At 49.7% G+C, this 27,986-nt stretch overlaps 1 protein-coding gene and 1 non-coding gene across 2 annotated transcripts; one reads left to right on the forward strand and one right to left on the reverse strand.

Moving 5' to 3' along the window:
• LOC144167524 (nucleoredoxin-like protein 1) lies at positions 1-27,986 on the forward strand. The gene is made up of 4 exons (XM_077696770.1): positions 1-192; positions 15,796-16,053; positions 25,957-26,060; positions 27,290-27,986. Exons 2-4 carry the CDS (start codon positions 15,862-15,864, stop codon positions 27,945-27,947), a joined length of 954 nt encoding a protein of 317 aa, XP_077552896.1. The 5' UTR covers positions 1-192; positions 15,796-15,861; the 3' UTR covers positions 27,948-27,986.
• On the reverse strand, positions 7,611-7,683 carry Trnat-agu (transfer RNA threonine (anticodon AGU)). Its single transcript has one exon. It is a non-coding gene; the product is annotated as a tRNA-Thr (tRNA).

Below are 27,986 nucleotides of genomic sequence, written 5' to 3' on the forward strand. Positions count from 1 at the left end.
CTGAACCACAGAACAACCTAATAAACGTTGATCCAGCCAGCGTTGCGTGGCCTAATGAGTTAGGGCAGCCGGTAAGACAGGTCGTGGATTTTTGGCTGAACCAAGACGCCTCGGCAGCATACAAGGAAATCATCTCCGCTAGACGCCAGAGCCAAGCGTGCTGACTCGGCGGTTGAGGGCTCACACGTGAAGGTAAGTGAAATTTTGTGACGAAGTCTCCAAATCGACCAAACGGTAACCACATGCAGTGACGGCGACGAGCGAGGCGAAAAACGTTACTCAGTGGGTGCAACTAACAGATAGTGTTGGCGGCAGAGACAAACGAAAAAAAAATTAATACACTGGCGCCAGTGCCCTTCGTTGTCGTTAGTCGCTGCCGCTCACTTGTGGGCTGCTTCTGGCCGGCAAAAAGCGAGCGACGAGGACGTCTAGTGCGCTTTTTACCATGTCGAATTCGTATCACTGGTATCACCAACTAGCCCAAATTTCTGCGTTGAACGACGAGGACGGCCCTGCTCGTGCCGCTGTCGCCGGCTGCCTGTGTATCCATTTTTCTGCTTGTCGCTGTTGCGCCAACTACCTTTTTGCTGTACCCATTGAGTTCGCGTCGCCGTCGCCGCATGTGAGGTAACCTTCAAAAATCTACGGCAACTTTCCAGGCGACTGGGTCGTGGCGAGAAACGATTGACCTTGATATGAACATCGATAAATGGAACGCTTAAAAATTTTCGTAAGCGAACCGCTGCTCCGTTCGCGCTCAAACTTTGCGCGAAGGTGGCATTTTGTGGTATATTATGTGTGACACCAGGTATCTGGTTATGCTGAAAATAAATAAAAACGATTTTTGCTTATGGTAAAATGGCGGCCAATTTGGCATGCAAGCTGATCTTGGAACGACGATCTTGGGCTGACGATCATGAAACCTCTTTTGTCGATAGTTCATGTTGGCTACAAACAGTTGGGCACACATAACTCACACAAATAATAACTCATGGCCACAAATAACATATAATAATAGAATAACTTATACATACGAATTATAGTAGTAGTTCGGTGGTTCATTGTTGTCATAGTTTCAGATCTTCTGTCGTCTGCTGTGCCAGGTTCCCGGTGGGAAGGCGGCAATGTCCATCGAGCTATGCGGTAGCACTTTGTAACTTCGCCATAACTGGCTACCAGGTCCTTAGTTTCGAACCACCACACGGGGCCGTCACTCTCAGGGGAGCGGAGGGTAAGCGCTTGCGCCGCCGAATGGGCTGTCCCGTTGTGGTTCGGTGAGGAATCTAAGGATGCACACTTGCCCGCGTGCGCTTAAACCACTTGAATCGGATGGTGCTGCCGCGGTCATGGAGCTCGAGCTTGCCTATGACGGCGTCCGCAGGCGCGCACACTCGCCCCGTGCAAAAGTTGCGCACGGCGTTCCTCAAGTCGCTGAGCACGGTGCAACACTCGGCCACGGAGATCGTCAGAGCGATGGCAACCTCCTCGGCGTCTGTGGCGTCCGTGCACCGAACGCTCGCTGTCGTTGTCTTGGTGCCGTAAGCCGCCCCAACGACCACTGCCGCGAAGCCTTTTCGCTTGTGTACATACCGGGGGTCCGGATCTTGGGTGTGTTGCTCGGTGAGGGACTTGGCCCGCGCCTCCGCCGTTCTTGGTTGTACACGGGGTGCACGTTCTTCGGGATAGGGTCCACGCGGATGTGGACCCGTGCTGCTTCGCTGATCCTGCACGGTTGCTGGCTGGGAGCTCGGGACGCCAGGGAAGCCAAGATACTGCCGGCTCGTCTTGGTGATAGAGATGCGCTCTGTTTGCGTGGTGAGCTACGCCTCGGCTATTTCTTCTAGGGTGTTATGGACGCCTAGCTGCAGGAGCCGAGTCGTAATCCTGGTCTCCGTTAAGCCCAGCGCCGTCTTGTAAACCCGTCTGATAAGCGTGTTGATCTTGGTCCTGTCGGTGACCTGTCAGTTGAGGTAGGCCGCAACGTAGGCGATGCGACTGATCACGAACTACTGGACGAGGCGCACTAGACCGTCTTCCCACATGCCCGCCCGTCGCGTCGAGACTTGGTGTACGAGCCGGATGGTGTCCATTGCCTTGGTGGTTAACTTATTGATGGTTTCGTCGTTGCGGCCGCTTTGGTTGAGCAGCAGACCCGGGACCCTGATCTTGGGAACATCGGGTATGCGTTGCCCCGATGCAGTCACGATCTTGATGCGATCGCACTCCCGAGGAGGCGCGCGTTTCCGTCCCGGTTGTAGCGGTGTGAGGACGAACAGCTCGGAATTGGCGGACGAGCACACTAGGGCGGTGCCTTCAAGGTGCTGCTCGATGGCGGTAACCGCCGCTTGCAGCTGTTGCTCTATGCTGGCGTCGGTGCCGCCGGACGCCCACAGGGTAATGTCGCCGGCGTAAATCGCGTGCCGGACGCCGGTCCCCACCAGGGCCCTCGCTAAGCCGATCTTGAGGAGGTTGAAGAGCAACGGCGAGATGACCGAACCCTACGGGGGACCCACTGCTGCCGAGCTAGCGTTCGGGGAGCTTGAGGTCTTCAGCGTGCAGTTCCACCGCAAGATTGGTCAAGAAGTCTTGGATCGAGCCCCGGAATTACTTTGCTATCTTGTGTCTTGTCGATGATTTCTTGTTTAAGTTGTAACGTGGCGTCTTGTGGGCTGAGTCTGCGCCGGAAGCCGATCGTCGTGTCCGGGTAAAGGCCTCCATTCTCCAGGTATTCCTGCAACCGGTTGGCTACCACGTGCTCCATCACCTTGCTCGCGCGGGACGTGCGCAAGATGGGACGCAGGTTGCCGATGTCCGGTGGTTTGCCCAGTTTCGGGATCAGGATCGTGCTTGCCGTTAATTACTGTCTGGGGAGCTTTCCCAAACACCAGCATTCGTTGAAGTAACGGGTTAAGGCCTCGGTCGATGCATCGTCGAGGTTGCGTAGCATCTTGTTGGTAACGAGATCGGGGCCGGCTGCCGAGCGGGCGTTGAGCTCGTGCAGCGCTGCCCGTACCTCTGACATGGTAATGTCTCAGTCGAGCCACTCGTTGGGCAGTCCCCGTACGGCGTGTGGGCTTCCGTTGGCGTGTACGGCAGATATATACTTGGCTACCAAGCTCTTGATAACGGCGTCTTTTCCTAGATGTTGTGTGGTGGTGTGCATCAGGCGGGCCAGGGGGTCGCGCTGGTGACTTGATCTTGGTTTCCAGTGGAGATGTTTAATTAGATTCCAGTTGCAACCGCGATGCAGTTGCCCGTCAGCTCGGTTACAGATTTCGTTCCACTGCTGACGGCACAGGACTTTGCAAAGGTGTTCAATGGCCTTGTTTAAGTCTAGCTGCCACCTTCTTTCGTAATTTGCGATTCAGCCGTTGCCATTTCCAACGCGCCTGTATCGAATGTTTGGCCTTGATAAGATGAGCCAGGCGGCTGTCCATGGCAATGACGTCCTTGTCCGTTTTGATGGTTTTGGTGGCCGACTGCACTGCATCGTGGAGCTCTGCCGTCCAGTTTCCGGTGTCTGTGATATCTTGTGCCGTGGTGGGATGTCCCTTACTGAAACCGTCCCCGTCTGTCCACTTGGTGTAATGGTGTTGCCTCAGAATTGGTTGGCTGTCGTAATTTCGAGGATGTAGTCGTCGCTACCCTGTGCCATGTTACTTTGCCCGTGTGGTAGTTTTTGATCAATTAAGGTCTGGTGTACTGTCTCGTGCTACGGAGTTGCCGATGCGGGTGGGATGAGCGGGATCCGTGATTAGGCTACAGTTGTAGTCCAGGTTATCCTGTAACAAGTCCCGTCCCTTGTATCAGTACTGCGTCGGTTTCGCTAATCGATAAAGAAAAACTATTTCTGCGCAATGTTGCTCCGGGTCCACGTGGCTAGAGGGTATAAATGTACAAGGGGAGGCGTAATAAAATTCAGTTGGTAGTGTCAGCGCTTGTGCTTCGTTTCTTGTCATTGTCTACGTACCTAGTTAAATTTAGGCTGACCAGTATTAATTCTTGGCCGTGTCCTTCACGTAACCCCACGCTCGATGGGTGGCGTTGAAGTCCCCTCCGATCAGCAACGTGTTGTCTTTGGCATGGTTGCTGGTTGTGTGTAGTAGCGTATTGAATTTCTCTGTTTAGTGCCTGGGGTTACTGTAGATGTTGGCTTTGAACAGGCTGTATTTCCGTTGTTTGCTAGAGATGATATCGGTGAAGGTGTATTCCACGCTGCTTCGGCCGTGTTTGAGTTGGTGCTCGATGAACGTAAGCCCATTGTGGACGAACGTGCAGACGTCCCCCCACCGGGCTAACGAGAGCGCGATACCCAGGGAGGGTTGGGGTCGCCGTCGCCGTTTTCGCAGCAGGATGATGTCGGGTTTCTTGGGTACTGTGGTGAAGTGTTGTTGCAGCACTGCTCTCTTGTTGTAACTGGGAGTTCCACTGCCATACCGAAAGGCCCGGCAGCGAACCTATTGTGGCTAGGAACTGGGACATTGTTGTAGCAGAGTTGGGGATTGCGTCTGTTCTTGGAGGTATGTATGGGTGGTTGGCGAATTGCGGCGCAAAGATGGGGCTGCGGACTATAGGATTGAGGGTCCGTTCAATGAAGCCGAACCGCTCTTGTATGTTGTGAAAGGACTTGGTGATCAGCTCCTCCAGCCGCGCCAGTCGTTGGTTGGTGACGGCAGCTGTGCTGGCGTAGATGTTGGCGAACGCTTCAATATTGGCTTCGAGCTGAGTTTTCAATTGGGTCAGTTCCGTGTGGTTGCCTGGTGAGGTGCCTGCTCGATTCTTGGGGGTTGGTTCAGTGATCTTTTCCTCCTGGGGCTCGTCTTGTGTTGTTTCCATTGATTGCGTGCCTTATTGTGATGGCGTGTCGGTGTTCTGCTGGGGGGTAACGGCGGGTGTAGGTGTCTCGCGTGACTGAACTGGGCCAGTGGTTGGCTGGGCTCGCTGTTCTTAGGGTGCTTTCTTGACCTCGGCTAGCTCTTGGGTGAGCCGGGGCTTCCTTTCTACCCGCGTCTCGTTGGCTGCGCGGAGCATAGAGTTTCGAGTTCGGAGCGGAGTTCGACTTCCTTGTAGAAGGGGCTGGTAATCCACGCCTGCCAGCCGCTTGGAGTGCTTCGGCCACTAGTGGCGCTGTTGGAGCTAGCGCTGCTGCGGATGGGTCACGGGAGCTCGATCGCTTAGGGCTGCAGCTGTTCCTGTGAGATGAGTCACGGCTGCGGCATGCTCTTGAGGCATGGCGCGACGCGCTGCGAGAACCGCCATGAGGAAAAACTGAGCGAGGGCGAGCGTCCAAGGCGTGGAAGCGAGCTCGAATCTAGTGCTTGCTTTTGCTGTTCTTAAGCGTTACGGCATCCCGACATATGGAACATTGTATTTGGCTCTGCAGAAGCGGTCCTCGGTGGGGTGTTCTCCGCCATAGAGCTTGCATTTGGGGGCACACTTTTGGCCCTCTCTTGGATTAGAAACACCGCATGTAATGCAAACGCGTACGTTCGGTGTGAGGCTCACGTCGCGTCTGTGGCCAACCTTGCCGCATACTTTGCAAACTTCTATTTGCTTCCTGTAGAGACTGCACGGGCAGAGCGTGGATCCGTAACGCACATACCTGGGAACATTGGTACCGTTGAACATTAAGATTGCTGTCGTCGTGTTCCCGATACGCTGCGCCCCCGCAGCAAGGGGGTTATACTTGGTAACGATCTACTGCATTATTTCGGTTTCGCTGTCATCGAGCGCTATACTCATGATCACGACATTCACTGTGTCGTCGGCGCTCGTTCCGTAAGCGCTCACTTTGTATATTTCGCCTTGGACTTTGATAGCTTCAATTCGAGGATACTTCTCTGCTCGCTCCATGCTCGGACTGCTGAGCACCGTAATGTTCTGCTGGGTATTGAGACACGGCATATCCTCAGCGCGATCTGCGTTATGAATTCCCGCTGCCGCCATGATGGCGGCGGTTGCCAAGCATGCTGCTCCTGCCTTGGAAATATCGAGCCCTGCGCGGGGCCGCGCGACGATCGTAATTTCTTCTGCAGGCATGGCGGGCATGCGAGCCGCCCGAATAACTGCGGTCCTAACGTTCTTGTTGGATTTAGGCTTCTGCTGGGAGCTCGGAGTATTGGCACGCGAAGTCGACTCACCCTGCATCGCTTGCCGGCGTGGTCGGCCCGTGTGCCCGCCGATGTGCAGCCATCCGAGCGAGCGTTGAAATTCATCGGGCATGATTTCTTCTCCGTCTGCTTAAAGGAGCCATGAAGAGAAAATACAACTGCGTTTAATTTGAAAGAATGAGGATTCAGTATCTCACTCAGCTCCATTAGAGCCACAAAAGATGTTTTTTAACGAAAAAAAAAGCAAGAAGTATTTAAAACCTTTCAAATTTTGCGCCACAGTGACGTGTTATGAGCAAGAATGACGTCATATGGGCCAACAATAAAACATAATTTTCAGTGCGTTAACTGCACGTTAGCATTCAAGTGATGCAGTCAAATGGAACTAGAGGCCCCATTACAGACGTCCAGTCATGTGTCGTCGCGACAGGTCAGTTAGGCAGCCGCCAATCGCACAAACAAGGTTCCGTGACGTCATAGAAAAGTTGCGGGAAATTGGCTAGGGGGTCGCGACTGCTTCAAACGTTTTCTTTAATATCTCCGTTATTTGTTCGAAGATTGCGATGATATTGGTATCATTGTTATCGGGACTAAGCAGTCTTCCTAATAAACCCAACTTGTATTTTCTCTTCATGGCTCCTTTAACACACCTGTGGGAGACCTGCGAACCGTGCGTCAAAGCGGCGGCGGAACCCTCCAAGTTGTCGTGGCAGAAATTCGGCTGGCTAGGCCTAGCGAGCACTGGTTTGCTTAGGCTTAGCGGCTCCTCGTGGCGATAGACCAGGAAAAGTCCTATAAATCGATAAATAGCGCACATTCGACGGAAAGTCGGGTATCGGCGGGTGATGGCGGATACCTCCACGAACACATCGGTAATAAAATCTTCTGGATCCGAACTAACTGGCACTGCGAAAGCAGGCATTAACGAAGGAGCCGATATGAACACGTCTGCTCACCACGGCGACCACAGCGCCCCTCTGGCCACCAGAAACTACCGACAAGAGAGGTTTTCTGATCGTCTGCTACCTTATTTGGCTCCTTCCTACCGTGAATCGCCATTGCGCCTTTCGTTTTCCATATCCGGTGTGGCGCCGTCGTTCCAAGATCAGCTTACACGTCAAAATTGGCCGCCATCTTGGGATAGGCGGAAATCGTGTTTATTGTTTTTCAGAACAAACATGTAGGTACCGTCGTCGTTTCCGGTGTCAAACAAAATAGACCACAAAACCCCCGGGCCGTGACTCGAGTGTCTACGGCATGTCGAGAGTGGTCGACCAGCGTTGAACACTCTTAAGCTACCCTTGGTACCACGACTGCCAGAACAGAGGCCCTCGCTAAGCATGTAGCGAATCAGAAATGGGAAATGAGGGGCTCGGTGAAATAAGACAGAAAATAAGGGTTGGCAGTCAAGAAAACCTGGGAAAGCAAAGGGTAGTTTGTGGTGGGTCATAGAAACAGATGATGAATTTTGTGAGTCAGACTGAAAGTGGTGAAAAAATGTCCGCCGGGTGGGATCCGAACCCATGACCTCCAGAATACTGGTCTGGTGCGATAACCACTACGCTACCGGCAGGGCTGTTTCCCCGCCACTTTCTCGGGTATTTATGTTAAGGTATTTTTTATTTCCTGTACTTGGGCGTGGTAGCCAGCGCCACTCGGCCTACTCGGGGTGAAGGAGACCTTCTTTTTAATCCCCGGGCCGTGACTCGAGTGTCTACAACATGTCGAGAGTGGTCGACCAGCGTTGAACCCTCTTAAGCTACCCTTGATACCACGACTGCCAGAACAGAGGCCCTCGCTAAGCATGTAGCGAATCAGAAATGGGAAATGAGGGGCTCGGTGAAATAAGACAGAAAATAAGGGTTGGCAGGCAATAAAATCTCGGAAAGCAAAGGGGAGTTTGTGGTGGGTCATAGAAACAGATGAATTTTTTGGGTCTGAAAGAAAGTGGTGAAAAAATGCGAGTCACGGACCAGGGATTAAAAATTGATTGATTGATTGTAGGGTTTAACGCGCCGACGCAACGCAGGCGATGAGGCGCGCCGTAGTGGAGGGCTCCGGATTAATTTTGACCACCTGGGGATCTTTAACGTGCGCCGAAATCTCGAACACACGGGCGTTGTTGCTTTTTGCCTCCATCAGAAAAGCGGCCGCCAGGGGTTAAAACGAAGGTCCCCTTCACCCCGAATAGTCCGAGTGGCGCTGACTACCACCCCCAAGCCAGGAAACAAAAATACCTCAACATAAATACCCCAGAAAGTGGAGGGGAAAATTGCCCCGCCGGTAGCGTTATGGTCATCGCACCAGACCGGTATTCTGGAGGTTGTGGGTTCGGATCCCTCCCGGCGGGAATTTTTCTCCACTTTCTTTCTTTCCAAATTCTTTGTCTGTTTCAATGAGCTACCACATCCTCCCCTTTGCTTTCCGAGGTTTCCTTGACTGCCAACCCTTATTTCTGTCTTAGTTCAATATTCCCTACTCCGGTGAAATACAAACGGTGATCCACGCTTACAGTCAATCGCGGCAGCCTAAGCCAGTCGAGAATTCTGCATTAGCCTTATTACTAAGATTAGTTCTTGAGCTAAATATTTTGAGTTCAATGCAAATACTATGTTCAAGTAAGTGGTACGTCCATGGGCACTAGGATAGGAAGAAATGATGCAAATATTTCGTGGTAGTTCTCGAGGAGTTTCTTGCAAGCGTTGAATTAAAGCCAATTTTTTACAAGCGCTTCATCGGCAATGTCTTTTTGATTTCGCCACACGGAGAATCCAGTCTCTTAAAGGAGTACTGACACGAAATTTCAAAGCTGAGATAACTATGTAAAACGCTTCCTTTTTATCAGGAGATATCTCCCAGCAAGTTTCAACAGCAACCGTTCAGCGAAACATATTTAAAATCCATTTTAATCTTCGCCCGCACGAGAAAGCCCAGAGCGGGCCGACGTGACATCATCTGCTACGTGCCCCAAACTGCCGACGTCGGGGCTCCCGTGACGAAGCCGACGCGCTGGCTGTGGTTGGCGCGCGCTGCTCGGGCGTGTGTACACGTCATGGTTTGGGGACTGACGTCATGCTGCCCGGGCCTGTGGGGACGGCGAAAACCTCGGCCCGTCTGGGCGCGCGCGTGCGCTCGCTCGCGCGCGCTTCCAGAGAGGCAGCGATACGGCAAGAATGGTGACGTCATGCTATACATGCTGTCATGGCGGCCGCTCGGCGTTTTTCAGTCGGAACCGAAACTGGCACGAATAAACGACGCCGTAAATGAATGTTTACGCTGCGCTCGACCGTCTAATCTGTCATTCTATGATTAGTGGGCTGGTAGGCACGCATAGCAGCGAAAAAAACGTAACATAAAAATTTCGTGTCAGTACTCCTTTAAGATCTGTAGCCGAGTTTTACACGGTACACCCTAACATTTCTTTCTTACATCAATTTTCCGCTACCAGTATCAACTTCCTCGACGTGACGGTTTCAGTCTCGCAAAACAGGTTAGAGACCAAGCTTTGCCGAAAACGGACACACTCCCATCAGTATTTTGATTTTCAAAGTAGTCACATTAAGCACTGGAAGACGGGCATACCCATAGTCAAGCACATCGTTTGTGCCGGATGTGCCCCAAAGAAACAAATTTTCTTTCCAACTGTTAGGAGCCTAAAAACGAACTTCTTAAACAAAAGTACCCGCTCCAATTATTTGATGATTCCATTCGTGGAGCAGGAGAGCTGATCCGCAATGAATTCCTTGACTGTAGGAAGCCAGTCGACCGACGCCCTCAGAGTAATCTAGCTCTCACTCACTCCGCATCGGTGCCGAACGTTTCTAGCGTACTTTTTAAGCATTACAACATATTACTTCACAAAGACCTCGACTGAACCACCACGTACTGTGTACAGGCGGAACAAAAAACTGCGCGACACTGACATCTTCGAGGCTCAGCCATTCGTCAGCTACCGGTTGTGGGCCCTGCAACAAGCCTCGTTGTCAGGTATGCCCCCACATGGCGAGAACAAACACAGCCTCTAGTACCGCCTCACACTTCTCGGTAGAAATTAAGGGAAATTTTAACTGTGACAGCACCAACGTAGTTTACTTGCTCGAGTACAATACCTGCCACCTGCAATATATTTGCCAGACTGCGAACACTTTAAGATTGAGGTTTAACAATCATATGGCACAAAGGCTCTTCCTAATCTTCATTTGTCCCGTCACGTCGGAATCTGGGGCCATTCATGTAATAATTTGAAGGTGACTATTATTGAATCCAATTTCCACAGCAAGGAGGCACGCGAGGTTCGCGAGTCATATCTAATCATTGAAGTTCAAAACCGCATCCTCTGGATTGAACGAAAGCGTTGGCGCGCTGACGTGTTTGCCGCCGTAATTACTACCCTTTCTTCCGTTCGCTTCTTGCGTAACCAATTCAATTTATAAACGTACCAGCGCCGGCTTCATCCTTCCAGGTTCATTCACTTAGCCCTTTCTACGTAACGATAATTGAATCCAGTCTTGCTGGAAACCATTACCGTGTAGTTCGTGAAGTGTACTTCGGATCTAATTTGGAAACTGCGTCCTCCAGGCTGAGGAACAGCATTTGTGCTCACGTGTTAACCGGCGAAAACATCTTCCATATCCTTTAGAAACAGTATAACCACTTGCGTACCGAACAGTAAATCACACTCCTCCACGCTTCCCTTTTTCGGCTCCCCTTCTGTCGTTCAGGGCTTTGGGGAATGCGAGACTGGCGCTGTCGCCCGCGGGTGCGATGCACGACCCTTATATGTGGCGGCCGGTGAAGGAGCGATCGTTTTTGCCGGCCGCAACGTGGTGCATTCCTTAGAGGAAAAGCGTGGGCTTGCTGATGTGCGTGGCCCAGTTCTTTCTTTCTTTATTTTTTTTCTTTCTTTCTCTTCTTTATTAACACGAAATTGTTTTATTCCTGGACACACAAAGATTTTGATGACGTCATAACCGTCACGGAACTGACGCCAGTTCAACGAAGCAAGCGGCCTGTAAAGGGTGCACCCCTGCACACAGGGTCTTCGTGCGGCGAAGCAACCTTTAGCACTAAAGAGTACGTTATACTTAAAATTGTTCGTTTTCGGGTGTTATATTTTAACACGAAAGTGTTTTATGCCGGGATACACCAAGACTGTACAGACGTCATATCCGTTACCGGAATGACGCCAGTACACCTTTGCCGAAGCGACCCATCTGCAGGGACGTCGCTCACCAAGCACGCCCACACGCCGACCCGCAAATCATGCTGAGCCGCAGACTTCGCTGCACATTTCACTTTCCTGTTTTACCGATTGCTATGAAACAGTAATCAACGAGTATTTTTTTTTGTTTAATCTTACACCCTGGCTTTCTTCTTGACCAATTGCTAATGGCTCTTTGCCTTTTCCCCCGTGAAAATTACGGTGTCTTTGAAGGCGTTGGGGTATACGCGAGGCGTTCCAGCGCCTGGGTGCGGGTGCCTCGTCTCTCGCTTCCCTCCCCTCCCTTTCTTTTGTCAATTCCCATGAAGAGGGGTTGCAATGTACCTCCCTCTTAAGTGTCCCTTTGCAATTTTTCTCTTTATTGCACAACGTGTCAATAATTCCTTCTAAACAGGACGCATTGTAGGGCCCTGTAGTGTTTCAGTTTCGGTTTCGATTCGGTTTATGTTGTCTTTATTTGCCGCCAGGTGACGTCTGTTATATATGCATATCTCCGAATAAAAGTTCAGTTTTGTTTTGTGACCGTCTACGACAATAGTAGCTTCGTCGTCCTTCTGCGGCTTCCGCCGCGATATAACAATGGCGTGTCTTGTAGACTGCTGACCTATCTTTCTGTATTTCCTGAACGAGCCCCTAATTTCCTTACTATATTATTCTGCGAAAGCTTAGCGAGGGTCTCGGTTCTGGCAGCCTTGATGCCTAGGTAGCGTAAGAGGGCTTCCCGCCAGTTACCCGCTCATGACAGGTTGTAGACGTCTGAGTCACGCCCCGGGGGTTGAAAAGAAGGTCCCCTTCTCCCCGTGTAGTCAGAGTGGCGCTGGTCACCACCCTCAAGCCTCAGATACACTTCTAGTAAATATAAATAGCCCAGAAAGTGAAGGAGAACACAGTCGCCCAGATAGCCGAATTGGTAAGGCATTCGACATGTAATCGAAAGGCGTGGGTTCGGTCCCCACTCTGGGCGCGTGTTTTTCTTTCTTTCTTTCTTTCTTTCTTTCTTTCTTTCTTTCTTTCTTCTGTATATATATAAAAAAATGTTTACTTCATTAACAGTAGTGAAAAAGAAAAGAGCCGAACCACACCCCTATGCCTCCTTTGGCGTTGTAGACTGCTGACCTATCTTTCTGTATTTCCTCAACGAGCCCCTCATTTCCTTACTATATTATTCTGCGAAAGCTTAGCGATGGTCTCGGTTCTGGCAGCCTTGATGCCTAGGTAGCGTAAGAGGGCTTCCCGCCAGTTACCCGCTCATGACAGGCTGTAGACGTTTGAGTCACGCCCCGGGGGTTGAAAAGAAGGTCCCCTTCTCCCCATGTAGTCAGAGTGGCGCTGGCTACCACCCTCAAGCCTCAGATACACTTCTGGTAAATATAAATAGCCCAGAAAGTGAAGGAGAACACAGTCGCCCAGATAGCCGAATTGGTAAGGCATTCGACATGTAATCGAAAGGCGTGGGTTCGGTCCCCACTCTGGGCGCGTGTTTTTCTTTCTTTCTTTCTTTCTTTCTTTCTTTCTTTCTTTCTTCTGTATATATATAAAAAAAATGTTTACTTCATTAACAGTAGTGAAAAAGAAAAGAGCCGAACCACACCCCTATGCCTCCTTTGGCGTTGTAGACTGCTGACCTATCTTTGTGTATTTCCTCAACGAGCCCCTCATTTCCTTACAATATATATATATATATATATATATATATATATATATATATATATATATATATATATATATATATATATATATATGTGTGTGTGTATATATGTATATATATATATTGTAAGCGCTAGTTAGTGCCCGACACCAAAGGAATGTGCGTCCGGACAATCCCCCGGTAGTTGTACACAAACGGTATGTGCGAAGTACTAGCAGAAGGGTATGCGCCAGTGGACTCGTACTCCGGAGGCCTGTCTTCCACATGCAATCATGCTTCATCATCGTCATCAGTTGTCTATCATCATCAACGCCCGTCTTGGTTGTTCTCTGGGGCTGTTCTGCGTGTCAGTATCGCAAGCGACCCACTTCCGGCCCCGCAGGGACACTCCAACCCCTGCCTTGTCCCTCATCTCCATATGAGGTTGTAGGGATTGATCTCTATGGCCTCGGCAGGACATCGGTGGATTGTTACCGCCGTAGACCACCTCACCCGCTACGCGGAAACGGCTTCTGTTCCCACAGGCTGCGCTACCGAGGTGGCTGAATTCTTTTTGAAGAATATTTTTTTACGCCATGGACCTCCCCGAGTTCTTTTTAGCGACCGAGGTCGTGTATTTCTTTCTGCCGTGCTTGGAGAGGTTCTCCGCGCAGCCGAGACTGTTCACCGCACTACGTCCAGCTACCATCCTCAAACGAACGGTCTGACCGAATGGTTCCACCGCACCCTTTCCGACATGATTTCTTCTTACATTCAACCGGACCACAAAAACTGGGACATTATTCTTCCGTTCGTCACGTACGCATATAATACCGCCGTTCAAAGTACTACAGGATTTTCGCCATTTTTCCTTGTTTATGGCCGCCAACCAGCTTCTGTTCTTGGTACGTCTTTCTTGTCCGCACCAGTACTTCCCAGAACCAACATTCCCAATGAGTTCATTTCTCGACTGGATCATACCCGTTATCTAGCTCGTCTGAGGACAACAGCTACACAAGAAGAGCGCAAGGCCAATTATGACGCCACGCATCGCGTTGTCTCCTTCAAAGCTGGTGATCAAGTTCTGCTTTCTACTCCCCTTCGTGCCCCAGGACTTTGTGAGAAGTTCTTGCCCCGCTACATCGGACCTTACACCATTGTAGAGCAGACTTCCCCTGTGAATTACCGAGTGACCCCCAACGCTAGTGTCACCGACCGTCGTTGTCGTGGACCCGAGATCGTGCACGTTTCCCGGCTCAAGCCATTTTTCTCTCGGTCTACACACTCTTAGCGCCCGAGTCGGCCGCTCCACAAAGGGGGGGGGGGGGGGTATATTGTAAGCGCTGGTTAGTGCCCCGACACCAGAGGAATGTGCGTCCGGACAATCCCCCGGTAGTTGTACACAAACGGTATGTGCGAAGTACTAGCAGAAGGGTATGCGCCAGTGGACTCGTACTCCGGAGGCCTGTCTTCCACATGCAATCATGCTTCATCATCGTCATCAGTTGTCTATCATCATCAACGCCCGTCTTGGTTGTTCTCTGGGGCTCGCTCCCTGTCACGTAGGACAAGGCGCGCCTAATAAAGACGTTCCCCTAGACTACTGGTGCGCGCCTTACAATATGTATATATATATGTATATATATATATATATATATATATATATATATATATATACACATATATGTATTTGCTTGAGTGCAATCAACAGCTTTCGTCACTTGCTCGAGTCGGTGTACACGGGCTCAAGCAAGTGACGAAAGCTGTTGATTGTTTATGTAATTTAACGCACCGGTGCGTTAAATTACGTAAGCAATCAATCTAGTCCCCCTTAACAAGTGGGCGTTGCTTTACAGCTCTTTGCAGCCGCCGAGCTCCAGATGGGCACGTCCGGGGTACGGAAGTACTCAGCCCGTATATGTCTACCGGCAATCACGTTTTCGCAAAACTAACGCTGGATATCGGATTGACTGATGATTTCCAATTTTCACATTACAATTTCCACCTTACAATCACATGCCTAACTGCAATAACAAAAAAAGTTTAATTAACAAGTACTAGTTAATTGTTGCCCTAATTAGCAACTTATTGCGTCCGCCACAACCTCTGACCACCTCACGCAAGAAAAGCAATTTTACACCCGAAAGACTATTTTTTAAAATTACTTCCCCCAGAATGCCCTGTATAGCTTCCAGTCTGGAAGCTATAACCACTGGAGCGCACACGTTGAGCTAGATCGAAGTTTGTGGAACATTGAGGTTCGCAAAATTAAAGACGCTGCCCCGGGCCACTGGTGCATGTCTTCATTGATTTCCAACTTCCATACTTGCTTGCCGACGCCGCGTAGGGCGATCAGGAGGCTTATTCGAGACGACAAACGCTATGTGGACGTCATAGACGTTAATGCAGCCAGAGTAAGGGCTCGCCCGCTCCCGCACACGTTTGTGAGCGTCATTAGAAAGATCTACCTCTGCCGATATAAAGACACCCCGACCACCTTCCTGTCTCCAAGCTAAACAGTACCTATAATCTCACAGTGTGAACAGCACTGCTGTATAGTATGTTTACAGGCTCGACTCCTTACTGCTAGTCACCCTTACAACGAAAGGTTCTCTGTGCATCCTACGTTGGACTCGAAACAGAACAGCTAAAGCGTTCTCGAAGATCTACGGATGGTGCAAGTCCTACCTGGCCAAATTGTGTGTCAAAGCCGTCTAGTGTATGGCACAGTAACAGAAGCTAGAACACACCAAGGAACTGAAACGTTAGGGTTAGCGCTTCCTTCTTGACAGTTATGGACGGAGACCTGTGCTTTTTTTGTTTTGTTTTGCTTTCAGCCGTCGTCAATTTCCGGGTACTGTGGACTTCCACTGGCTGGTCCCTACGGGGAAATCGCGACGACAATGGTCGACTTCTTCAAGGGCAAGATACTCATCAAGAAGGACGGCGAGCAGCACTTGGCCGACACAGTGCTGAGCGACAAGAAGGTCATCTGCCTGTACTTCGCAGCGCAATGGTGTCCTCCATGCCGCATGTTCACTCCTTTGCTGGCCAACGCCTACAAGGACGCTAAGAAGGAGAACCTTAGTGTCGAGGTGAGTTTAACAGCGCTGCCACGAGAAGTACTTATTTGAGCTTCTAAAGATAGCGTTTCCAAGGCCTTTTATCTCAGCATCAAAAATTTGCCAGGCTGCGGCGAAGATGTAAAACTGCATTTGAATACTTGGGGGTGTTACGAAGTTATTTTGCCACAACGTTTTTCTGCTCTATATGCACTTCCGGTAAGGCGTGGCGACAAAGTACAATCAGCGTTCAGGCTGTCGAGTACTTAAGCTGTTGCACCAATCCTTGGTAGTCCCACTTATGCGCCTGCCGCGCGAGTTCATGAATCTCACTCGTATGCACCCACTACATCAAGCTCTTGAGGGGGAGGATTTACCTTGGAATTCCATGTATTCCCGGTTACCAGACCAAATTACTCTGTAGGCACGCACCACACCGAGTCATCGTAGCCACCATTATGATTTGACCTCACTAACCGGCAATGATGTAATACTGATTGGCGTGAAGGAGAGGAAACGTGGAAGGGGAGCCCACTGAACTTCGATCAGTTGCATTACCTTAGCGTGGGTGTGAGTGTGGCAACAAGTTTCTCTGAATTCTTGCGTAGTCGGCGAGCAACCAAATTGACAACCGGTGTAAGTAAGGCATGGGTTCAGGCTAGTTGGTTTTCCATAGAAAGGCCATGTCTTTTTTTTTTTCTAGAAAAGGATAAGATATAAGTCGTAAATATTTCATGCGTAAGCATTCTCTGGCGAGGACCCTAGCAAAATCTGTACCTCAGCGTGACGCGATCTACTCACTGAATGGCATAATTGGTCAAGTCAACACATCTATTGGTAGCATCAGAATTGATCAGGAAGAAATGAAACATAACAACAAACCTCAGGTACCACGCACTGGCAATGCATTTCTGTACAGCAGCGACGACCTCGGCGGTCTACCATTTGTAACGGGTAAAATTAATTTTCAGCCTACTGCTAATTAAGCCGCCATAACTGAGTGGGTATGCTGAGATTACGCACGTTTCAGCAGGTCCCATGCCAGTTTACGACGTTGAAGCATCCATGTGTATATCCCAGCTATGTACTACCACAGCGTTCTGTCTATAACAAAATGTTTCGCTTGACCTAAGACAAACAGCACTCGGTTCTGTTCGTTTTACCTTGCCTGCTTTACGGCTAAACGTTAGGGTTGCCGCTTTGCCTTTCCGCTGAGGCGCAATTATGGCAGTGGGCTACGTTTTTAAACGGAGCTTATATGGCCAGGGTTCCGTGTATTTTTCGTGTCAGCGAACAAAACCCCCTGAGGTTCTAGTGTGTCGTCGCGAGGCATACCATAGTTCTAAAAGTGCGACGTCTCGGAAAACGAACGTCCCGGTGCATGTGCTATTATCATGCGGTCACCACCAAAGTCAGGCTGCACGCCGTTCAAAACATGATTAGCATCAAGCTTATACGTCTCGCCACTTGCATATGCATTTTTAGTACATTTGTTATCAATAAGCTCCATTTTCAATATCACTAGAGCCAAAACAAGCACTTTGTGTTTATGTATGTGTCTTTCTTACGGATTACTGCCGTAAACACCTGACCTAACAGTGCTAACACCTTTAACTTAAATTCTAAGTCGCCTCCATTTCGGGCCCTCAATAGCTTCGCTAGTCATCCACGTTCACCGAGAGGAGCGGCTCATGATTCTTTAAAGAGACAGTGAAGTGATTTGTAAACATTGTGGGTTTACTTGCGTGAATTGAAGTCTAGAGTCCTTAGGCCAAGTTTCGACCAGTTTGTGTGAGTCAGGACACTGATGTGCTTTGTTAACATTATGGATATGCCTGTGCGGCTGGTATAGGCTAGTAAAAAACCTAAGTCCTGTTAAAGGCGGGAGAAGAGTTGGCGAAGGTAACGTCGGTAAAAAGGAATTAAAATCAACCGGAACCTTCATTGTAGTGCTTAAAACCAAGGTACGGGAAGCACTTCTTGCGGGAGGTTCCCGTTTGAACCCATTCCCATTTCATCCTTCCCGCTTGTTCCCTCCTATTTGAACCTTCTCGTTTATTCCGTGCCTCTTCAGCCCGGTACAAAACGCCCTTCCCGTTTCGTATTTTCCCATTTAGCCCCTTCCCGGAATAACGAACCCAGTTTCGAATCGGGTGACCCGGGCTGAGGCATGCGATTTTCGAAATTATACATACGTCCGACTGTATTTCAACGACATAAAAATAAACGTTACTGCTGGCGGAGCCAAAGTATGCAGACGCCCTATTAATCTGCAACCTTTTCGCAATGGTCCGTTTTACGATACGCGGCGCCAATTAAAAAACAACACGTAGGTTGCTGCGTTATGTCCGACCCCGTACAGCGTTGGTGACTTGCCGCTGAAACCACACCATTCCGTTTGCTTCTGCGTTGGTCGAGTGGTCTGGAACGTATTGCTCGCATGCGTACTCCGCGGCAGCGGTGATAGTTCCAGCCCGTACGGTTGCATATACGAATGCACATGCACTTATATGCAACACATACAAAAAAAGAAAGGACGAGAATTAACAAAATGGAACCTTTCCGCGGTTGCAGTGCCAGTTTGTAGCGTCCGGACCTCTTGCCGAAAATGAAGTTGGGTGCTTTAACAAATGCAACTAATAATTTATTAGGGGTAGTACAGGGCTAATGTTTTATTTCTACGCATGAAAAAGATCTAGCGAAATATAAGTACCAAATCTAGGGAAAAAAATTTATGAACGCGGTAACTATTATGGACCAAGCCAGTGGTACGGTCAATTTTAAAGTGTAGCCAAGGGTCACTTTATATGCACATATCTGTAAAAGAATGGGCATTGAAGTCTAAAGCTGAATTTTTTGCTTGTAGGAAATAGTTCGCAGAAATTTTTCATCCAGGCGTTAAGCCCAAGCTGTATTCTCTTGCGTGTACCTTTTACAGATAATACATAGGCGGGCACGCAGTACTCGGAAAAGCAAAAGCAAACATTTAGGTAGTTATCCGTCCATAATAGAGGAGTTTTAGCATATGTCGTAACCGTGTTTGCGTCACCATTTACAGTGTTGGCGGTTTGCGTATTCCGGCCGCCGCGGCGCAAGTAGCGACATCTGATGAATTAGTTTCAAAGCAAATCACGCATAATTTTGTTGCTGAACTTCACAATAACTGTAGTTGTATTGAGAATACTGTAGCCATCGCCTGTAGAGCTATAAAAAGAAACCGTGTCGGTGACGCTATCTACCGAGTAGAGTTAGAGTCAAGGTGAAATAGAATTTGCCCCGCGCTAAATAATTAGACAAGAAATGAGTAAAATATGTTGTAGTACTTGCTCAGTAACCTACACTACCCTGCCCAGCGCAATTTTGGAGGCCAAAAGCGCACTTCGAGCTCAGAAAGTTATCTGAACTATTTGAGGCGGGCGTTTTAGGAGCGGGTTGAAACGGGAAGGGTGTTTTGGGAGCGGGTTGAAATTGGCCGAGAGGCCCACCACTGGAGAGGCCGGCGCTGCGATCGTTTTGACGTAACTTGTGGGATCACCGTTCCTATCTCGCTGCATATTTGGCTTGTAGCGCGTGACACTTCGCTTAGGAAGCGCGTTGTAAAAGTATTTTCGAGTGAAGTTCAGTCGTTTGTTGTTAATTCTCAGTGCGTCAAGCGCAGTTTGACCTCATGGGAACTTTATAGCACTATCAACTGTGGTAAATTCCCCGCAAACAACTTTAGCGGGGTGGTGTATGACGTATGCGACTGTAGCGTGGGCAGCGGCTCGTTTCCCCGATCAACAATGTAGACAACGACGATCGCAAAGCAAAGTTTCTAGATTTTCCTTGTTTGCAAAAAATGTATAAAACAGGAAATCATGAAGCGATTACTGCTCGCAGAAACGCTCCGCACACACACCCGCCGTGCCTGCCCGCTCGTCCGACGGAGCAGCTCCAACCGACACAGTCGCGGCAGCAACTTGTCGCCGCTTTTTAAAATCACACTAGTCGTGTAGAAGTAATCCCGCATTGGTGAAAGTGGATGTTATTGTGATGAAAAATTGTGCTAGGTAGTGCCATCAGCTGTGGTTTTCAAAGCGATGCTCAAATATCTGCCGTGATCTACGCCGACCGGGCGCAGACGTCGGCCCCGGCACCGCCGGCCCGTTCACGCGCGGTGTGGCGAGTGGCCGAAGGGTAGCGATGCATGCGCGCAAGAATCGGCTCAGGCCGTGGCAGCTATCTTCATCATCGATCGCTTAAACGGCTATCGCTTAAACAAGAGAAGAAGAAGAAGAAAAAAGAACGGAAAGGCCGGGAGGTCAACCAGGTGTAGAGCCCGGTTTGCTACCCTGCACTGGGGGAATGGGGTTCAGGGAATAAAAAGGGGGGGAGAAGAGGAAGAGATAGGAGTGGGAAAGCGCGCACTCTAGTCCCGTTTCGGGCACTATAGTCTTTCAAGCAAGTTCGTTTCACTCAGGAAACGTAAAAGGGCTTTCGTCGCCTTCTGCGAGGTCGATGGTGAAGACCGATGACTTAAAATAGTTTCCACCGTAAATGGTCGATTGTCCAATCGGCTCAGCGCGGTGGCAAGCACGCTCCTCTCCGACGAGTATTCGGGGCAGCGACACAGCACATGTTCTATAGTCTCTTCCGCCCCGCAGGCGTCACAGTGTGCGCTGCTGGCCATCCCTATGAGGAAGGAGTAGGCTTTCGTGAAGGTCACTCCCAACCACAGTCTACAAAGTAAAGTTGACTGGGGTCGAGACAGCCCATACGGAATACGGCGCCGAAGAAGGGGATCCTGAATATACAGTCGGGGATTCGAAAAGTCCGGTGTATTCAATTGCTGCATGGTAATCTTGCGTGCAAGGGAGCGAAGCGTCCTGGCGGCATCGGTTCTTGAAAGCGGAAGTAGAATGGTGCGGTCGCTCTCATGGCCTGTACGGGCAGCTTCATCCGCCAGCACGTTACCGATGACTCCGCAGTGACCTGGAAGCCACTGGAAAATTACGTCATGGCCGGCTGTGATGGCTTGATGGAATTTTTCTCTTATCTCTGTCACCAGTTGGTGTAGGGGGCCGTAGCGCAGGGCTGCGCGTAAGCTCTGTAAGGCAGCCTTGGAATCTGAAAAGATCGCCCAATTTTGAGGAGCTCACGAATGGCTGCAAGTTATGTAGCTGTCGAGCTCGTGGTATGGCCAATACGGAATCGAATTGTTGCAAAATCTGCTGGCACAAACACTGCACCTGCCGAACTGGATGACGTTACGGAGCCATCTGTGTACACATGTTTCCGGTCGTTGTACCGTTCATGCAGTAACAGCAGCGTAAGCTGTTGAAGGGCCAATGATGACAAGTGGGCTTTTTTTCGAATTCCCGGAACACTGAGACGAATCTCAGGTTGTGCCAGGCACCACAACGGGGAGGTCGGTGTTGCCGCAGGGGCGTACTTAAACAAAGTTACACGTACAAGAAATGGGGTGACAGTAAGGTGAAAAGTTGTATGAGGGACTGTCATTCGCAGCTGTAACGATATCGGCGATGAATACCCTCTCGGCCCGCGTGCGCGTGTTGCGCGCCCCCAACGCTCGGTTCTCCTATTTTAAAGCTCCCAACTACCCTAAATCATGAACGACGTGTTTCGCCTCGTACACAGCCTCGCCTTCTGTGGGCAATCGTGAGTTTCGAAATTGATGCTAGAGAAAGGCAGGCTCACTGTAAACAGACAAGAACCCACGTTGCTATTATACGTTCCCGCGCCGAGGTCCTAATGAAAACTAAATTTAGCCATGTCCAAACCCGCTCGAAGGCGTTGAAAACTCGCGTTCATACCATTCATAGGTTGCGGTCAAGTTGTCGCGAAAAGTAAACATATCACCCGTACAGAGTTAAAGGCTATGGCAGTGATCGTTAATCAAATCCGGGAATAACTATGACAAACATTGTAGGGAAAATAGGCACTGCTTAAGCCAAACTGCACAACATAGCACCACTTTTAAGCATGTGCGGCGAAGGAATCCGATCACCGTTCTCACTAGTCATTCATTTACCAGGCAAGGCGAGCTATACGTACGTGCGGTGAGATCACAAGTGAGCGACGCGCTTCCGTCGCTGTTACAAGTTGTTTCCTTGCACAGACAATCTCGTACGTGTCAAGTCAAAAGTATTTCATTATGAATTTACAGCGTACTTTTCTCGGCATCGGTTGCATCGTCCTTGGAGTTAGCTGGCTGCGTGCGAGCGGTGAGTCGCGATACTGCTTAATGCGGCGGTGTCGCCGGGAAAAAGCGAGTTGCTGATAGCTCGCCCAGACTATTCGGTCTGCAGACCACGTTTTTGGGTAATTTGCATCAAATCCACAAGGAGTTGGGGGACGGTGGCCACACACACAAACACAAAAAAATTGGCCGCGTATCTGCTCCTTTCGTTGCAAATGCCGTCAAAAGACGACAGCCTTTATCGGCTTTTGCGAAGTAAATGCCTCCCTTCGCTTTCCCGCTCACCTCTCATGTTGTTCCTCTTGCGTCGCGCTCCTCCCAAGGTAAAGACGCCAAAGGTTCGCTTAAATCATTTTAAACTTCCCGCTTTCCTCTGCTCCACACCGGCTGTCTCGATGCGAACGCTGCCGTACGGCGAAGACGCGCATTAATCGAGGCGCCCTACTTCAACGTAATTTATAGAACCGCGTTTCCCTACTCCACGTGCGTTGCAAGCAGAACGTGGAACCTATCTAGTGGAACCTTGCGTAACTGTTGCCGGTTGATTTCTTAAAATGGCGCCAGAAGCTATAGTGGCGCGGGTGACAGCAGGCGACGGCGGAGTGAATTCTTTTTCTGCAGTTGATGAAGTATTTAATTTCGCAAAAGTCAAGAATGTTTGATTTTTTATAAAGGAACACTGCAAATATCACTTCTGTATTGATTTGTTGTCTCATATTTGCGTAGTGTCTTGTTCTTCTTCGACAATGTTGACAAGTATGAACATTACACCGGACTTAGACGGGTAGATTTGGCTGTGACTATATAAGACTATTGCGCTGGCATTGTTTTGCTTTGGCGGGGTGGCTGAATCGAGTCACAGACAGACGGACAGACAGACAGACATACAGACAGACCAAAATTTCTGGGTTTAAGTAGCCCAAGAAAGACTATCGTCTTTAAAAACATGCGATCGCATACGCACGGGAAATGGTTAAAGCAGACGACAACCCGACCCGGCATCCAGCAAGTGACGTCATTCGTAGGTGGCGCCACGGTATGTCCTCGAGGCCAATAGAAAGCGGTCAAACGGGAAGGGCGTTTCGGGAATGGGTTCAAGCGGGACAGGTTCAAACGGGAATGGGTTGTTTCGGGCTACACCCCTTCTTGCGCAGTATGAACTATGATCTAGCTCACCGGCCAGCAGCACGACCTCACATTGCGATCGCTTTTTCTGCCTAAGGGATGCGTTCGCAAGTAATAAGATATTTTGGGGGACTCTTACTGCACAATCGTTATTCAAGAAATACCCATCCAAGCCGCTGGGAATGCTGAGAATAAACAAAAAATCAACAGCCCACACGATATATGCTTCATATTTCCGCTCTCCCACACCAACTTTGGGGTTATAGCCGAGTGGCATGAAGCATTGGATGCAATTCCTTGAAAGGAGCAAATGCCTGATGAAACGTGTTTTTTATAGTTGATTTATTTTATTTAGACAACGTTTTGTATGCTGAATTCACAATCTTGCGCTGCGACCTTCATTTCTCCACGGACAAGTTGGCAGACTGCGGCAGACTGACACTGATGCGCTGATGAGCTCTCGTTGGTGTAGTATTGACATAAGCACAGGCAGCTTGCGGGCACAGTGTCGAATTAGCCGGCTGTCGGCCTGGTGCTAACACGCCTCTTACGACACAGGGACGAGACAGGAAAGCTCCAGAGGTGGGGGGGAAGAGCGCCTCGGCTAGTGAACGTTACAATTCTAAGCGGTGCTAGCATACTTATTTGACCCACTCTAGAGCCGACAAGGCAGAAGTGCGGTATGTCGATGCCTGAGATATCGAGAATGCCAAACCAACGACAACTTCGAATGCCAAGGATGTTGTACGGAACCGAATACGAAACTATTTTGAACTTCAACATCGGACATTGTCCGAATGACATCGCAAGTCGAATACGTGTCACTGGTGTGGTTGCGGCTGCCACACATATGGTATTTTTCTTATTTCAGGATTTATAAATATTAATACTGCTTTATCGACCCGATAAATGAAAAGTGTGTTTATTTCAGACAGTTTGCGTGACGCATACAAAAACAAAAGTTTCACAAACGAAAGCCTTAAAGGAGTGCTGATACGAAACTGTGATTGTTTTGAACGCTACTAATGTGACAGCCACTGTTTCTAACCTAGTTTTAAAAGAGTACTGACTCGAAATTTCCGTGTAAAGTTCTTTTCGCTGCTATGGGTTCGTAGCAGCATACTAATCATAAAATGGCACGTTAGACTCGATGGCAGCGTAAATATTTATTTACAGCCTCGCTTATTGCTAGTTTCAGTTTCCAATAAACGAACACTGATGCAGCCGCCATGACAGGAGGGCGCTCGTGACGTCTCCGCTCTCATTGCACCACTGCCGGTGTGGACGCGCTGGGGCTCGTTCGGCAACCCAAACCCGGCCGTGGTCTGTACTATCTCCAGGCAGCATGACGTCAGTCCGAAAACAGTGACGTGTACACACGGCGAACAGCGCTCGCCAACCGCAGCCAGCGCGTTGGCCATGTCACGGGAGCCGCCCCCCCCCCCGTCCACAGTCGGCAGTTTGGTGCCAGGAGGAACAGATGGCGTCATGCTGATCCACATTGCGAAGGGTATCTGTTCTGAGGCTTTTTGCGCGCGCAAAGCCTAAAATGGATTTAAAATATGTTATACTGAACGGTTACTGTTGAAACTTGCCGGGAGATATCTCCATATACAAAGAAAGCCTTTTAAATAGTTATCCCAGCTTTGAAATATCGTGTCAGTACTCCTTTAAAAGCACCATTCTGCAATTCTGCCCCATTCTGTGTTGTAGTCGTTGTTGTCCGGTGAAGAAAAAATTAAGTAAAAACGCCCGGATGCGATTTGATTAGGGTTCTGCACAGTAGCAGCCCAGTGTTCTACCAACTGCACTATCTCAGCACGTTGCCAGCATAGAATAAAAGTGTTTCCTATCTTCGTGGCACGTACACACTTGGAGGATTTGCCAGGGATCGGGAGCTTTGATGGGATAATGTACCCGATTCATATAATTAACAGAACAATAAATTGGAAACGTAAAAGTGGCACGATATTGCATGCCTTGTCACAGCTGAACGTGATGGCACGTGCGTAGAACAGGTGCACACCAGCCGCTCAGAACCACGAATCTAGAGCTGTGTCGCGTTCTAGTCCGCGTGTTAACGTAATATGCGCCGAAAAAAACAAAAACAAAACAAAAAGACGAAAAACAAAAACCAAGAAAGAGTACCTAAATTTTTAGTTCGTGCCTCTTTTTTTTTTTTGTAACGCTAAGCTTTTTTTGTTCCTCCGTCCTGAGTTTTCCGCTCTCCTTGTAGAGTTAGAGTATAGGTATTGTAAGCGAGGTTCAGTCAAGAAATGTGGAATTGCGCAATTAGACAGAGTACGGTCTCAATGAAATTCTGGGGAATCTAACAGGCATATTTGCGGAGCTTCGTTCATTACGTAATTGATTTTGTAGCTGATTAACGGGAGAGTTTGGGCGAGTCGGTACTCTTGAATTATTGCTCACAGTGCGGACAAGAGTGACTACACAACCAAGCCCAGCACTTGTCCGTGTTGCCACTCTGTTCCCCCTTCGTCTTGTTCGCGTTGTAAGCAGTGATCTCGTAGACAAATTTTCAGCTGTAAAGTGCCAGCAGCATGAAACTTTTGCATTCCCCTAATTTCTCAGCTGATTGTCGTGTTGTGCAGGTCATCTTCATCTCGCAAGACGGAAACCGGAAAGACATGATGGTGCACATGCAATTTTCACACGGGGACTGGTACGCTCTGCGTTTCGCCGACCGGCTTCAGAGGTGATTACTTGATGGAAGCTGTTCGTGCTCCAAAGTTTAAGTGAACTATAAAGAGTGACCAAAAATTCAAGAATGCGCAGAAATTTTGGCGGTTAAAAGACGGGTTCGGAGGTGGAGACGACAGCCCCTTGAGCTGCTTAGATTTTCAGTGTTCTGTCGTTTATTTCGTCTTCGTGAGTGAGTGACTGGATGAACGATTGAGAGAGAGAAAGTGAGTGATAAAGTGATGAGTAGGCGGGTGAGCGAGCGAGTGAGTGAGCGAGTGAGTGAGCGGGTGATTTAGTCAGTGGTTGAACGGTTAGTGAGTGAATGACTAAGTGGGTGGGTAAGTGAGGGAGCAAGCGAGCAGGTAAGCAATTAAGTGAGTTGGTGGGTGAACGAGTGAGAAAGTGAGCGGGCAAGCGAGCGGGTAAGTGGGTGAGCTAGTGAGTGGGGGGTGGTTGAGTGAGTGATCGTGTGATTGAACAGGCGAGCAAGTGAGTGAATGAGTGGGTGAGTGAGAGAGAGAGCGGAAAAAGCTAGTGTGTGAGTGAGCGAACGAGCAAGTGATTGAGTGAGGATGAAGGAGTAAGTGAGCTAGTAGGTTGGTGGGTGAGCGAGTGAGAGTGAGCGGAAGAGCTAGTGCGAGTGGGCGAGCGAGTGGGTCAGTGAGCAAGCCAGTGATTGAGAGAGCGAGAGGGTGAGTGAGCGAACGAGCTAGTGATTGAGTGAGGGGGTGGGTGGGCAAGTGAGAGAGTGAGTGGGAACACTTGCGTGAGCGGTCGCGTGAGTGAGGGAGCGAGCAAGTGAATGATTGAATGAGTGGGTGGGTGAGAGCGTGAGCGGGAAAAAGCACAAATCAAAACACCTTTGGGTTCGTGTTTTACTTGAATCGGGATCGCAAGAGGAGCAGGCAAGTGCGCTAACCACAGCGCGAACCAGGCACTCTGGCAGAATGGAACAAAATTTAGAGCCTGAAGCGTGCCCCGTGAACGGAGCACGTGACGGCATGTGAACAGGTCCACGCGGAGGAGAGCTCTGGTATGGGAACGCTTCTGCGTGAATTGCTGCCGCTTTGCCTGTCGGAGTAAATCGCTTCTAATGACGAGTGAGCGAACGCCAAGAAAGATACGCACGCATGATGTAGCACCACAGCAGCATTTGATAATTGCTCAGCGTTCGCGTTCAAAGCACGTGAGTGCACTTAGGTACACGAGGGATTTTTACTGACGCTCAATTTTGCTGCGCAGGGAAATAAAAGAGCGCTTCATGGTGCCTGGCGTCCTAACGCTGCTCGTGCTCAGGCCTGACGGCACCGTGGTCGACTTCAATGGGAAGAGGGTGCTCCAGGAGCGGGGCGTCAAGGCGTTCCGTGATTGGCTGGGCTCCAGCCTGCCCACACAGCCTCGCGAGACTCTTCCGGATGATGCAGCCGACGGGAAGGGCCCGTCTCTAAAGAAGACTCTTCCGGATGCTGCAGCCGATGGGAAGGGCCAGTCTGTAAAGAAGACTCTTCCGGATGATGCAGCCGACGGGAAGGGCGAGTCTCTAAAGAAGACTCTTCCGGATGCTGCAGCCGATGGGAAGGGCCAGTCTGTAAAGAAGACTCTTCCGGATGATGCAGCCAACGGGAAGGGCAAGTCTCTAAAGAAGACTCTTCCGGATGCTGCAGCCGATGGGAAGGGCCAGTCTGTAAAGAAGACTCTTCTGGATGATGCAGCCGACGGGAAGGGCAAGTCTGTAAAGAAGACTCTTCCGGATGCTGCTGCCGACGCGAAGGCCCAGTCTGTAACCAAGACTCTTCCGGATGCTGCATCTGACGGGAAGGGCCAGTCGGCAAAGAAGACTCTTCCAGATGCGGCAGCCGATGGTCAGCGCCAGTCTGTAAAGAAGGGCTCGACCGCATAGATGTGGTCCGAGCCTCATCAACCTGCTTCGGCTCTATGG

Source organism: Haemaphysalis longicornis, unplaced genomic scaffold, assembly GCF_048455015.1.
Source record: "Haemaphysalis longicornis isolate Haplotype H1 unplaced genomic scaffold, Haemaphysalis longicornis Haplotype H1 scaffold_1, whole genome shotgun sequence".
Taxonomy (NCBI): Eukaryota; Metazoa; Arthropoda; class Arachnida; order Ixodida; family Ixodidae; genus Haemaphysalis; species Haemaphysalis longicornis.